This window comes from Tasmannia lanceolata, unplaced genomic scaffold (assembly GCF_043159265.1).
Source record: "Tasmannia lanceolata isolate RefF3 unplaced genomic scaffold, GAP_Taslan_0.1 ptg000016l, whole genome shotgun sequence".
Classification (NCBI taxonomy): Eukaryota; Viridiplantae; Streptophyta; class Magnoliopsida; order Canellales; family Winteraceae; genus Tasmannia; species Tasmannia lanceolata.
Window position 1 is genome coordinate 2,747,199 of NW_027518693.1, and position 12,780 is coordinate 2,759,978.

The following is a 12,780-nucleotide window of genomic DNA, read 5'->3' on the forward strand; positions in this document are numbered from 1 at the left end:
TGTTCAATATTGTGCAGATAGTGAAGATTAATGGCCTCCTCTAACCGTAGCGATTCCGGTTCAGTTGGAGAATTACCATGTAGATGTGGAATAAAAGCGGCTATTAAAATAACTCAGTCAGATGTGAATGGCAACCGAGGCCGGCCCTGCTACACTTGTGGATTTAGTGTGAGTAACCATTTAATAGTGTTTTTTTACTTTTCAGCAAAAGTTCAAATTACTAAAGATTATATACAACACACAGGAAGGAGGTGAAAAGAAGAAGTGCGAGTTTTTCGAATGGTGCGACAATGCTAAATACAATAGGGAATTTGGTTCGAGGAGGGACAGCATAAGTGTTAGTCAATGTCCGCACAGGTTGGAGGCCGAGGTTGGCGAATTGAAGTTGTTGGTGCAACATGCGAGTCAACACATTAAAGACATTGAAAGGTTGGAGCACGAGGTTGCTGAATTGAAGTTGTTGGGGCAACAGGCATGTCAAGACATTAAAGACACTGAAAGGCTGAGGCAAGAGGTTGCCGAATTGAAGTTGGTCGTGCAACAAGGGCGTGAAGCCGTTAAATTAGTGGAGAATGAAAATGGCTGGATTAAAGCGATTGGGGTTGTTGTTTTTTTCATAATTAATCAGTACATGGCATCCATGTTTTATGTAACTTTTTGGTTTGTTTATGTCTATATAGAAACGGGATGCAAGTCATCTTTTTCTTTTCTTTTTTCTTCTAACATTTTCACTTTAAAATGGTCATAAAATTTGTTTTACGCCCGTTTTACATAGAAAGAAACAGAGTCTAAATGTCCATGTTCAACGGGAAAAAATACAAATGTCCATTGCTCTCTTCACTCTGAACTCATCCTCCAATGTGAACGGGCTGCCATGAAATAGTGACTCACCTGCATGCAATCAGAGGAATATTAGAACATGGAGGTAAGCATCAAATGACAGAAGAAATAATTAAGAATACAAGATGAAGAGCAAGAAGAATAAAAGATGATAAGAAACTACCAAAGTTGTAACATTAAGAAGCTATCAAGTACCTATTCAAATACATTGATTTCTTCACTCTCTTCTTCTTCCTCTTCATCTTCATCCCTTAATGTCATCTATTGGCACATAGAAAATGTTGCTTCACATGAATAATAATTACAACATAGAAATGAGAAATTCTACAAATACAAAGTGAGAAAACGTGTACCTCGAGTTCTTTTTTACACGTTCTTGTATTATGGCCTAATTCTCCACATCTTTTACACTTTCGTTTCTTTGTTTTCGCTTGAGAGGTCTCTATCAGCGATTTAAAACGTGTACCAACCTTCGGGCGGCCCTTGGTTTTCACGACTTGTGGGTCATGAATATATATCCCTGCAGTTTCACGCACAAAATTGGATTGTACTTGGCTACAAGTATTGTTTGCAAGAATAAGTTGTCTCTCTCTTCGCTTGTTCACATTCTGCCAACCATACATCAAGTGTTTCATACACTTTCTTAAAAAGACTCCTATTACCCTTAAATTCATGTACTAGCCTTTGACACCTTGCTATTACACACCATGTTTCATAAGGAGTAACTTCATTACTATCTTCTTCGCCTAAAGACACCCCACCACCAACCCTACCATCAAGTACAAATCTAGCCCCGGTTGTCCATCTGTTTAAAATATATCGCTCTGGAATTCTACTCAATTGCTTCTTGGTCATAATACGAAGTATATGCTTGCACAAAATCCCTTCAATCTCGAATTTTGCGCACTCACATGTAGCCTTCACACCTTCTTCAGAATCATCATACAAGACCTTGCACCATTTCCACTTCTCTCCTACACTCAGTCCCACAATGTATTCAGTTGTGTTGCCATTCTTATCTGTTTTCGCATGCCAACAGTCAAGGCTATCCTTAAACTCTACTTGGAATCTATCAAACATTGTCCTGATATAACATTTGCTTGCTTCTTCTTCTAATTTGAACCTTGACATCAACACGGCCTTCGTAGTTTTAGATCTGAAATCTTCTTGGGACTCTGCTTTACGACGAAACTCAAGTGCCCTATCATATTGATCTACAAATTCTTTTAAAGTGGTGTTCATATTAACATACCCATCAAAGAAAGCATTGATGCTCTCACTGCGGCCACTAGAAGTCATTCCAGCTGTGACTGTATCTCTAAAATAGGCTGGTACCCAGTGACTACGTAGCTCCCACATTTTCGCTAGCCATCCATTTTCATTAATCTTATATTTCTCTACTAATTCTTTCCATTTCAACTCACTATCATGTATTTGTCTTGTATAAAACCATTTCTTGTAATTCTTGCAAAACTCACTATCAGTTTCTCTCATCGCTGGAACATGCTCAACTAAATGCTTGTGTATGTGCCAGGAGCAAAACCTATGGCGGGTGTCTGGGAAAACAGTTTGAATTGCATTTCTTATCGCCCCGTCCATATCTGTTATTATACAACCTGGCGCCTTCCCAAACATGCACTGCAACCATTGTTGAAATAGTCATGTAAATGTCTCCTCTTTCTCATCGGCTAACAATGCGCATCCAAATAGTGTAGACTGACGATGGTGATTAACTCCGGTAAATGGAGCAAATGGCATCTTAAACATATTTGTCCTGTACGTGACATCAAAAACAATGACATCACTAAACTTTAGGTATGCCTCTCGCGCCCATGAATTGGCCCAAAACATCGATCGCAAGTTCCCATCAATGTCCAACTCCATAGCAAATTGAAACTTAGGGTCTTTTGATCGTTTCTTTTGGAAATATTCTGCTACCAAGACACCTTCCTTACCCATATTGTTACCCCGCTTTTTCCTCAAATGGGACACCACCTGATTTGTTGTCAAAGCAACATTTGTTCCTTTACATGTGACGTTAATAGCCCTTTTAACACCAGCAAACTTCATCCCTATCTTACTTAGGTCATCTATCAAAATCTTACATGCTTCATTCTTAAAAAATCTATTGTGAGAATGATGCATTAGCCTTCTAGGTGGAGAGGTAAGCTCGTGGCAATGATCATCTTCAAAAGCTCTCACGTGCCACTTCTCATCTATCAAAGAGATATCCATCTTGGCATGACAGCCCTCTCTTACACTATGACGACGCTTCACTACTTTATCACTCTCTTTGTTATCTTTCATTTTTTTGAACCCCGCTTTATCACATACAAATCTCCTAAAAATCACTTCCCCATTTTTCTTTGACTTATAAGTTGTGTCTTTTCGAATTCCAAATCCCATACCCAAAGCATATAAATTATAAAACTCATATGCAGTGATATCGGTATCAAACATCTGGTCTTTAAACGGTTTGGAAACTAAATCCCCCTCATTACCATCCTTAGTAGGCGTATTAAATGTACCGCTACAACCCTCATTCTGATGTTCCTCCTCCTCAACCATAACAAATTCATTGACATATTCTCCATCATTTTGTAAGCCACCAGCTTGGGACGCCATGTCATCAACCACAATCAATCTATTAGCATCTATATCATCAATTGATAACCCAAAACCATCGGACATAGTGTCATCCATTAGCTCAAAAAAACTTAACTAATCCCTTTCGAATAGAGCTTAAACCCACTCTGAAATTCTACCTGCGATTCCAACCAATCATTCCAAACACAACAGTAAAGAGTTTCTTCAGCAAATAAACCAGAAAAATTAAATTAAGGCCTTATTCTTTTCAGATTATAACAACTGATTCTGACTGCCAAACCGATTATTGGATTAAGAATGAAACCAATAATCGGTTTTACACTCACAATTGCGCCAATTAAACCTGCAAATCTGTAAAGGGATGTAGGGGTTTTGAGTGGGTGCAGATAAACCGTGGATTGAAACCCTCGTTTTTTTTTTGTTCAAATTTATTACAAGCTTCTACTATTACAGATTTAAATCAACACTTTTTCCCTAAATCTGTAAAATCAACACAAAAATTTATCAAAAAAATGGAAAGGGATATTACAGATTGAAAGGTAGGCTTGAAAAAAAATCCCCAAACCGTGGATTGAAACCCTCGTTTTTTTTTTTTGTTCAAATTTATTACAAGCTTCTTCTATTACAGATTTAAATCAACACTTTTCCCCTAAATCTGTAAAATCAACACAGAAATTTATTAAAAAAATGGAAAATCAATTTAAAGAAGAACCGTACCTTTAAACCCTCAAGAAATCTTTAATAAATCTGCAAGATTACCCTATTTCAAACAACCTTCAAGCTTTCAATCGACGGCGGTGGTTTTCTGCAATAAATCCCAAGCTTTAAAGCCACGGCACGGTAGGTAGGGTTCCGTCGGACGGAAATATCAGAGAGAGAGTCGGACGGGAGAGAGAACGAGGACCGGAAAAACGAGAGAGGGAGAGAGTTGGACGGGAGAGAGAGAGAGAATGAGGAGGGAGAGGTTCCCTATTTCCGTCGGACGGGAGGGAGAGAGAGAGAATCGGACGGGAGAGAGGGAGAGAGGGAGAGAGAGTCGAACGGGAGAGAGTGTTTCTGCTCTGGTATCTCTCTCACAGATGCTTTTATTTGGACGGGCTTGATTACTTTAAATCAACGGTTAGTAACCTATATGCCTTTGATTTAAGCGACACACTAGATAACCATATATACTCGACCGAGTACCAACACTTACCCATTTACATGTACGTATCCACACCGCATGAAAGAATTCCTTGGATAAACTGTTCGTGGGATTGACCATCTAACTTAGATGCTGCTATTTTGTAATTTTACTGTCCCTTATTAACTAATCTTAATTCAGCAATATTTTATCCAAGAATAGAGATCGACGTGAAGAGAGCATTCAAGCCCAATGATAAAATAAACCACACGTTTGTAAAGGAGTGATTAAGAGAGAACACTCCAAATGGAAGAACATAAGCTTGTGGTCGATAAACAAATGAATGAATAAATAAATAAAATTCAACCTATGGTTCTATCGCCCAAAATAAGTGATTTGCTGCGCCTTAAACAACTCTCACACAATCAGACACCAAGTTAGGAGAAAACAACAAAAAAACAAGGGCAATGATAAATTCGCACCCCTCTAAACGTTAAAGGGGTGCGAATTTATCATCCCCCCCCAAAACAAAGCAAACCAAAGATACTGTCCAACTGTCTACACCTTATGGGCCCACCCATTCGTAATTTTACAGAAATGACCCTAGACTGCGACAACTGCACAATTAATTTCGAGGATAATTTCGGTATAAAAAGTAGAACGCAATTGATTGGCGTCCCGTGTAGAAAGCGCGAGAGCGGGGAGGGGGGGGTACTTTGGTTATTTAAAGAGAGCGCGGGGGTATTTAACGCACTTGACGTGTTTATATCGTGGGAGAGTGTATTGGATTTGGGAAGGAGATCACGTGGGGTGGGGCCCGTGAGTTTCACTTTACCGGAGAGAGAGAGAGAGAGATATTCCGACTTGGGTAGATCTAAATAATCGGGCGGTGTCAGGTAAAGAAAGGATCTAAGGATCGTAGAAAGGTGACACGTGGCTGTGAACCCCATGGTGACTGTGCCGGTTAGACCGGCTAAGACATGAGTGCGTCGCATTTCGACCAGGACGTGGACGACGGGCCCATTTACGACCTGACAGCTAAAATTCCAGAGAGAGAGTTAGATGGAAGTGGGCCCCACTTTTTTGCCAGCTCAGACTAAATGCCCCTCATCAAAAGCGACCGTTTGGCTCCATCTTTATTCAAAAAATAAAGAGATGAACGTTAATAACCACGTCCCTTTACTCTATGTTTTTTTTCCTGGCTGCTGATAACTATCAAAACAGGGTAATGCCAATATTGCCTATTTAATGTTTATTACAGGTGTCAAGTCTAATTAAAGTTCCTTAGAACCCAAATAAAAAAAGGTAAAAGACAAGCTGACTTTTTGCAATTATTAAAATGGTAATGCCAATACAGCTACCCTATTTTTTTCTATCTTTATGAGAAAAGGGAAGCGGTATGTTTGCCCCCTCTTCTTCCCTGGGCCACCTCTCTAATTAGAGATGCAACTTGGGTCAGGTTGGATCTAACCCTAACCCAACTTGAGATCGCATTCTCTCAATCCTAACCCAACCCGAGCCTCGAGTTGAGAGTGGTCACCCTTAACTCAACCAACCTTTATATCTCTCAACACTAATCCAACCCATCTAATCCGAAATCAGCTCAGGTTGAGTCAAGTTGGTTCGGGTTCACTTTGGGCCAAATACAAAATTACAATAACCTATAGAAAATCAAAATAAAATCAGAGGATGAAGGTCGAGACATGTTGGGTTGCCAAGTTCTCAACCCTAACCCAACCCAAAATTAGGTTGAAGTGTTGAACCCATCGGGTTCATGTTGAGCCCGACCAATTTGCACAATTCTACCTCTAGTGTTCTATAAATATACTTTTACACTATAAGGAGGCTGGCCGGGAAAGAAAGAGGCAAAATATACCATTTCCCTTGTGAAAAAAATGCAATAAACATTTTAGGAGTGGTCTTTGATGAGAATCGTGACTTGAATTCTAGGGACAATTTGGCCGGATGTTGTGAATGTTTTAACGTCCTTATCGATTTTTCTACCAAATGTAGGAGGAACACTCATCTGTTATGGTAAAGGCATGTCCAAGGCTTTTTGTAGAATTATACCCAACTACCGCCGGTTTATAAAATAACAAAAAGAGTGCCGTTACTAAAAGAAAAGGAGCGCAGATATCATTTCCATATTTCTAGACAATATAGTTGATAAAGTCGTCAAAGGACACCTTCTAGAAAATAAACCAATTGCGCAACTCGTAGTTTCGCTCAAAGTTAGGGGCATTCATAATGCACGTTATAAAAAAGGTGTAGGCGAACCATTCTAGGCTATTCCGCCAACTCACGTTGAAACAGGGGATGAGAGGAAGGGGTCAGAGAGAGGTACATAATAGTAGACTTTATGGTGGAAGCCCGTATCGTCCAGTATTTATCAAAAACTAGCCATTACTATAGGATGATCCAAACCGTCCATTCGACCGGCACGTAGTATGTTCCGCCGAAACATTATTTCCACAGGATGATCTAAACACATTAATTTATATAGGTTAGTAGTGTGTTTCCACAGGGTATGCCGTACAGGGCATTTTCAAAGATACTGGACAATACCGGCTTTGACAGTATTCCACGATGTATTTGAAAAAGTAGGGACATAATTGTAATTTTATCGAGAAAAAGCTTAGCTGGGGTATATTACCTTAGAGCAACGTTCCCAAGGCCGGCCTAAAATAACTCTCTTTCTCTCTCTTCTTTATTAATTTTTCCTGCTTTCTTTCTTCTGCCTTCCTCTCTGGATTCTCCCTCTGCTCCAAGGCAAATCCCTGCACCAATAAACCCAGACCAAGAAATATACACACAGAGAGACCATTTATTTTGTCTTTCCTCCTTTTTCTCTTTTGTTCAACGAAAGAGAGAGAGGAGAGAAAAAAAAAAGGGGGGTGTCGATATCGAAATGCTGCCTCCATTAGAGAGGCGGAGAATAGGAATCCAAGGGTGAAATAACAAAGAAATGCGGGAAGCTTTAAGAGATGAAGACTCAGAAGGGACTACTGTATGTACAGTGGTCCGCACCAGATCTCAATCCACAACACGAAGAGTAACACCCACAGCCAACTCCGCCACCACCTCAACCGGTGGAGCCACGGAAAAGCTCCTCCCAAACGGAGATCTCTACACCGGAACCTTCACCGGAAACGTCCCACACGGTACCGGAAAATACCTCTGGAAAGACGGTTGCATGTACGAAGGGGATTGGCGGCGAGGAAAAGCCGCCGGAAAAGGTAAATTCTCCTGGCCCTCCGGCGCGACCTTCGAAGGTGAATTTAAGGCAGGTCGAATGGAGGGTTTTGGAACCTTTACCGGATCGGAGGGGGATACGTATTCCGGTACCTGGACGGCGGATCGGAAACATGGGTTTGGGCAAAAGAGTTATGCGAATGGGGATTTTTATGAGGGGAGTTGGAAAAAGAATTTACAGGAAGGGCAAGGAAGGTATGTGTGGAAGAATGGGAATGAGTATGTGGGTGAATGGAAGAATGGGTTTATTTCAGGAAGAGGGGTTTTGATTTGGGCGAATGGGAATCGTTATGATGGGCAATGGGAAGATGGAGTTCCGAAAGGGAATGGGGTTTTTACTTGGCCGGATGGGAGTTGTTATGTAGGGAGTTGGAGTAAAGATCCTAATTATCATTTGAATGGGACTTTTTATCCTGGGAATGGAAAAGAGATGAATCAGTTGAGGAGTCCTTTGTTTTTGCCATTGGAGGAAAATTATGTTCATACTCCGTCGAGGAAAAGATCTTCTGTTGATGGGAGAGGGAGCTTGACGGAACGGGTTTTTCCGAGGATTTGTATTTGGGAATCTGATGGTGAGGCTGGGGATATTACTTGTGATATTATAGATAATGTTGAAGCTTCTATGTTTTATAGAGATGGGACGGGGATTGGGTTGGATCGGGGTTTAGGTTTAACACAGTGGAGGAGGAATCCTTGTTGTTTTACTGGTGAGGTTAAGAAGCCGGGGCAGACGATTTCGAAAGGACATAAGAATTATGATTTGATGCTCAATTTGCAACTGGGTATCAGGTAATTTGTGGATTGAGTGATGGGATTGGTGATTTTAGTGAAATTTTTTGTGGGGGTTTTATATTTGGGTTGATTGGTTTTTTTTATCTTTAGTGGCATTCTTTTGTGGGGTTTTTATGTTTGGGTTGATTGATTTTGTAGGTATTCTGTTGGGAAACCTGCATCAGTTAATATGCGGGATCTTAGACCGGCCGATTTTGATCCCAGAGAGAAGTACTGGACGAGGTTCCCTCCCGAAGGATCGAAGGTTACGCCTCCACATCAGTCTGTTGAGTTCAGATGGAAGGATTACTGTCCCATGGTTTTCAGGTATGGATTCTGTAAATGGGTATTTAGTTTTGATTCCATTGGGTCTGTATTTGGGTTCATTAGCCTGTTTTTTATTAGCATTGGAGGCTTGAATTTCTTTGTTTTGTGTTGGTTATTTGTAATATTATGCTGATTTTTTACTTTTCGTGGCTATTCAGACATCTTAGAAAATTGTTCGCCGTAGATCCAGCGGATTACATGTTAGCTATTTGCGGAAATGATGCATTGAGAGAGCTTTCTTCCCCAGGGAAGAGTGGTAGCTTCTTCTACCTTACACAGGACGATCGGTTCATGATCAAGACGGTGAAGAAATCTGAAGTAAAGGTTAGCTAGCATACTTTGTTTACTTTTGTAGCAATTTTCTTCTATCATTCACTGCTAATTTATTTTTCTATTAACTTTTTCATCAATGGATCTTCTGTAACATCTCTAAATTTTGCATTGTTATTTATGTGATATACTTTGATGATGTTTATTCGAGATTCACAAGCCAAGTTTGAATTGAACACCTCCATAGTCATCTGCTTGATAATTCCCATGCAGGTACTTCTTAGGATGCTTCACAGTTACTACGAACATGTTTATCGGTATGAGAACTCGCTGGTCACAAAGTTCTTTGGTGTGCATTGTGTTAAACCAGTGGGAGGTCAGAAGGTATGCAAATATACTTCGATGTGGAGATTTAAATTTTGATTTTTATTGTTCTAAAGATTGTGCTGGAGCTGTTTATGCATCGAATTGATCATTTGTCATACTGTTATTGTTGAAAACCAGGTACGCTTCATTGTAATGGGCAACTTGTTCTGCTCGGAGTATCGTATCAATAAGCGGTTTGACCTAAAAGGATCCTCCCATGGCCGTACAGCGGACAAGGCTGATGGGGAGTTTGATGAGACTACTACCCTTAAGGACCTGGACCTGAATTATGTGTTTCGGCTGCAACGGTCTTGGTACGAAGAGCTCATTAGGTATTTTTTATTTTGTTGTAACTAGTGAATTTATCTACGTAACATATTCGACTATATCGGGTTTTTCTTTCTGGTCTATAATACAATTCCATTTCTTTTTATGGGGTACATTCAGACAAATTGACCGAGATTGCGAGTTCTTGGAGGCGGAGGGGATCATGGATTACAGTCTTTTGGTGGGTCTTCACTTCCTTGATGACCTTCCAACAGATAAGATGGGACTGTCACCATTTGTTGCACCCTCCAGTAAGTTCATTTCTTCTTTTCCTTAGGTTTACTGAATATTCTTTTTTTTGAATGGTAAAGAGACCTTCATTCAAAGAAAGGGAAAAAAATCAAGGTTTACTTAATTTTCTGCCAGACACAGTTTATTAACGTTAACGAATCAATGAACTGAATTTATATGACCATTGAAGAACACAAGATGACAATTTATAGCTAAAAGTAGTGAGCCTCTACTAATTTTCAGGCAGAAAGGAATCATATCAAGTGGAAAGAGGTATATCTGAGTGTCAGTTCTTCGAAGCAGTGGCGCGCGATATGGATCACAGTCTATCTCCACGGTACTATATTCTGCTGGGATCTTTTTTCCTTCAATTTTAGTTAATTTCATTTTGTGGGATTTTTAAGTGTATGAATCCAAATGCCCACCTTGTTGGAAATTAGAAACGAAAATAATTTTTCTTCTCCATTGAATTTCAATGATCTCTGTTGATATGGTATCGGTCACTAGATAACGATGTCAATATGTGGTGATGGTGGTTGCTTATTTTAGTCTTTTCTTGGCTTAGACAGGTGTAATATCTTGTGGTCTCAGCCTCTTTCCAAATTAGATAGAAACAAGGTTTTTCAGTTATCCTGTTCGATTGGATTCCTTTCTTTTAAATTATTGAAAGGGTTTGGTTGTTTTGGAGAGATCGGGAATTATTCTCTCTATAAAAAGGTGGGTGTGGGGCATGGTTTGATTGTGGCATTTTGCCATTTTTAGGATGTAGGTTAGAAGATGTGTTTTCTTTCCTCTGGAGAATCCATCTCTTAATTTTCTCACTTGTTAATGTTTCAATATAATTCTGATTGTATTGAGAGAGCTTAATTGTTCATAATCAGATTTTAGACGTGGGTTTAGCTTCTAATTATCACAGGCCACATTAAAATTTACCAGCTGATGTGGAATGAAACTCTCTTTTTTTGGTAAATCGATAGTGATTTACATTCGTCTAGTGAGTAGGGTCTTAACATTTGGTTTCATGCTGTGTTTATTATGGGAAAGACAGAAAACAAAAGCCAAAACCTGGCTGTTTCAATCAACATGTATGAATTATTTCATTCCATTGATATTTGTTTATGATTTGACTGAAGTTTTTTTAAATACTTTTGCCTGCTTTAGCCGTTTGGATTTTTCTGGTGATGGAAGATCATTCTTGTCTGTAAAAAACCATTTGTTTGATGTGACCAGGATATTTGAATTATTGCAGTTGATTGATTATTGTTTATTACTATAAGGCCTTATGACAACCGATTGTGAGTGCCAAACCGATTGGACTCAAATTTAAATGTAATTTTGTGTCCAACAATCAGTTTTGGACTCACAATCGGTTGTCATAATCTTAAACGAACGGGGCTTAGGTATACAATATTTGACTGATTTAATTGATGATCAGTATTTTTTTTTGTGGGTGATGCAAGATCGATTGTACTTGGAGACAATTGCATTTGTTGTGATTTTTTTGGTTTGCAGATATGTTATGATATTCCATCTGATGTTTTGAACTAGAAACCATTGACACAATCACTTAAGCATATAAAAATATTTGACTGATTCAATCAAAGTTTGATTGTTGATTGTTTTTTTTTTTGGTGACGCATGATCTCGATCTTCTCCCTAGACAATTGCACTTGTTATATATTTTTTAGTTTTCAGATATGTTCTGATGTCTTCCAGATGACGTTTTGAACAGGAAACCATTGACAAGATTGGGTGCAAACATGCCTGCAAGGGCGGAGGAGGTGGCAAGGATTAGCGATTTTGATCAATATCAGCAGTATCAGTCTAGTAGCGGAGGGGATTCAACTCCAGCCCGGAGTGGCCAAACCTACGAAGTGATCCTCTACTTTGGGATCATCGACATCCTCCAAGACTATGACATTAGTAAGAAACTCGAGCATGCCTACAAGTCCTTGCAGGCCGATCCCACCTCTATTTCCGCCGTCGATCCAAAGCTATACTCCAAGAGATTCCGAGATTTCCTTCACAAGATCTTCATGGAGGACAAGTGATCGATCCCCCCACTAAAAAATTGAAAAAGCGATCATCCTAAGACCAATCGCTCTACACGGGAAGCACTCGGATTGAAAATTGGGCAATTTTTTATACGATGACAGAGGGGATCTAATCCGGGTCTAAATCTGATCGATCGAATCTTGATTGTGTGTTCAGTATGTTTTTTTGTTGCACTAGGACTTCCCAGAAGGTCTCACCTACTCGCCCAAGCACACTTAACCTTGGAGTTCTGATGGTGTATTCACCATGTTGTGAGCTGAAATTATACACAATTTGCGGATTGGTATCATTGGGTGCAGTTTGGGAGGAGAATTTGGACGACGGGCAGGTGATAAATTGGGCTGAATTTTGGAGCTCAGCCATTGGGAATTTGTATATGTTAATGGGGGTGGGGAGAATTGGATTATGATTATTTTTTTTTCTCTTTTTTGGGTAAAGGAAGAAAAATATGAAACAAGTCGGAAGCCAGAGAGAAAGACACTGATAGAGGCTTTTGGGTTTTACTTCCGAAAGATTTTAAGTTGAGGGGGGGAAATTGGGAATAAGAAATGTACAGCTAAAAGGATGAAAGACAGATACTAAATTTGAAAAAAAAAAGGTTGTGTTTTATT

The 12,780-nt window shown here is 39.6% G+C and overlaps 1 protein-coding gene across 1 annotated transcript; it reads left to right on the forward strand.

Moving 5' to 3' along the window:
- Positions 1 to 7,243: 7,243 nt before the first annotated feature.
- Positions 7,244 to 12,780, forward strand: LOC143848128 (phosphatidylinositol 4-phosphate 5-kinase 2-like). The gene is made up of 8 exons (XM_077356960.1): positions 7,244 to 8,611; positions 8,753 to 8,920; positions 9,079 to 9,244; positions 9,464 to 9,574; positions 9,695 to 9,888; positions 10,004 to 10,134; positions 10,358 to 10,451; positions 11,847 to 12,780. The coding sequence occupies exons 1-8, from the start codon at positions 7,536 to 7,538 to the stop codon at positions 12,163 to 12,165; spliced, it is 2,259 nt and encodes a 752-aa protein (XP_077213075.1). The 5' UTR covers positions 7,244 to 7,535; the 3' UTR covers positions 12,166 to 12,780.

Coding starts and splice junctions, on each gene's coding strand:
- LOC143848128 (XM_077356960.1), top strand. CDS start 7,536: ATGCGGGAAGCTTTAAGAGATGAAGACTCAGAAGGGACTACTGTATGT. Junction 8,921..9,078: donor TACTGTCCCATGGTTTTCAG/GTATGGATTCTG, acceptor GTGGCTATTCAG/ACATCTTAGAAAATTGTTCG. Junction 10,135..10,357: donor ACCATTTGTTGCACCCTCCA/GTAAGTTCATTT, acceptor ACTAATTTTCAG/GCAGAAAGGAATCATATCAA.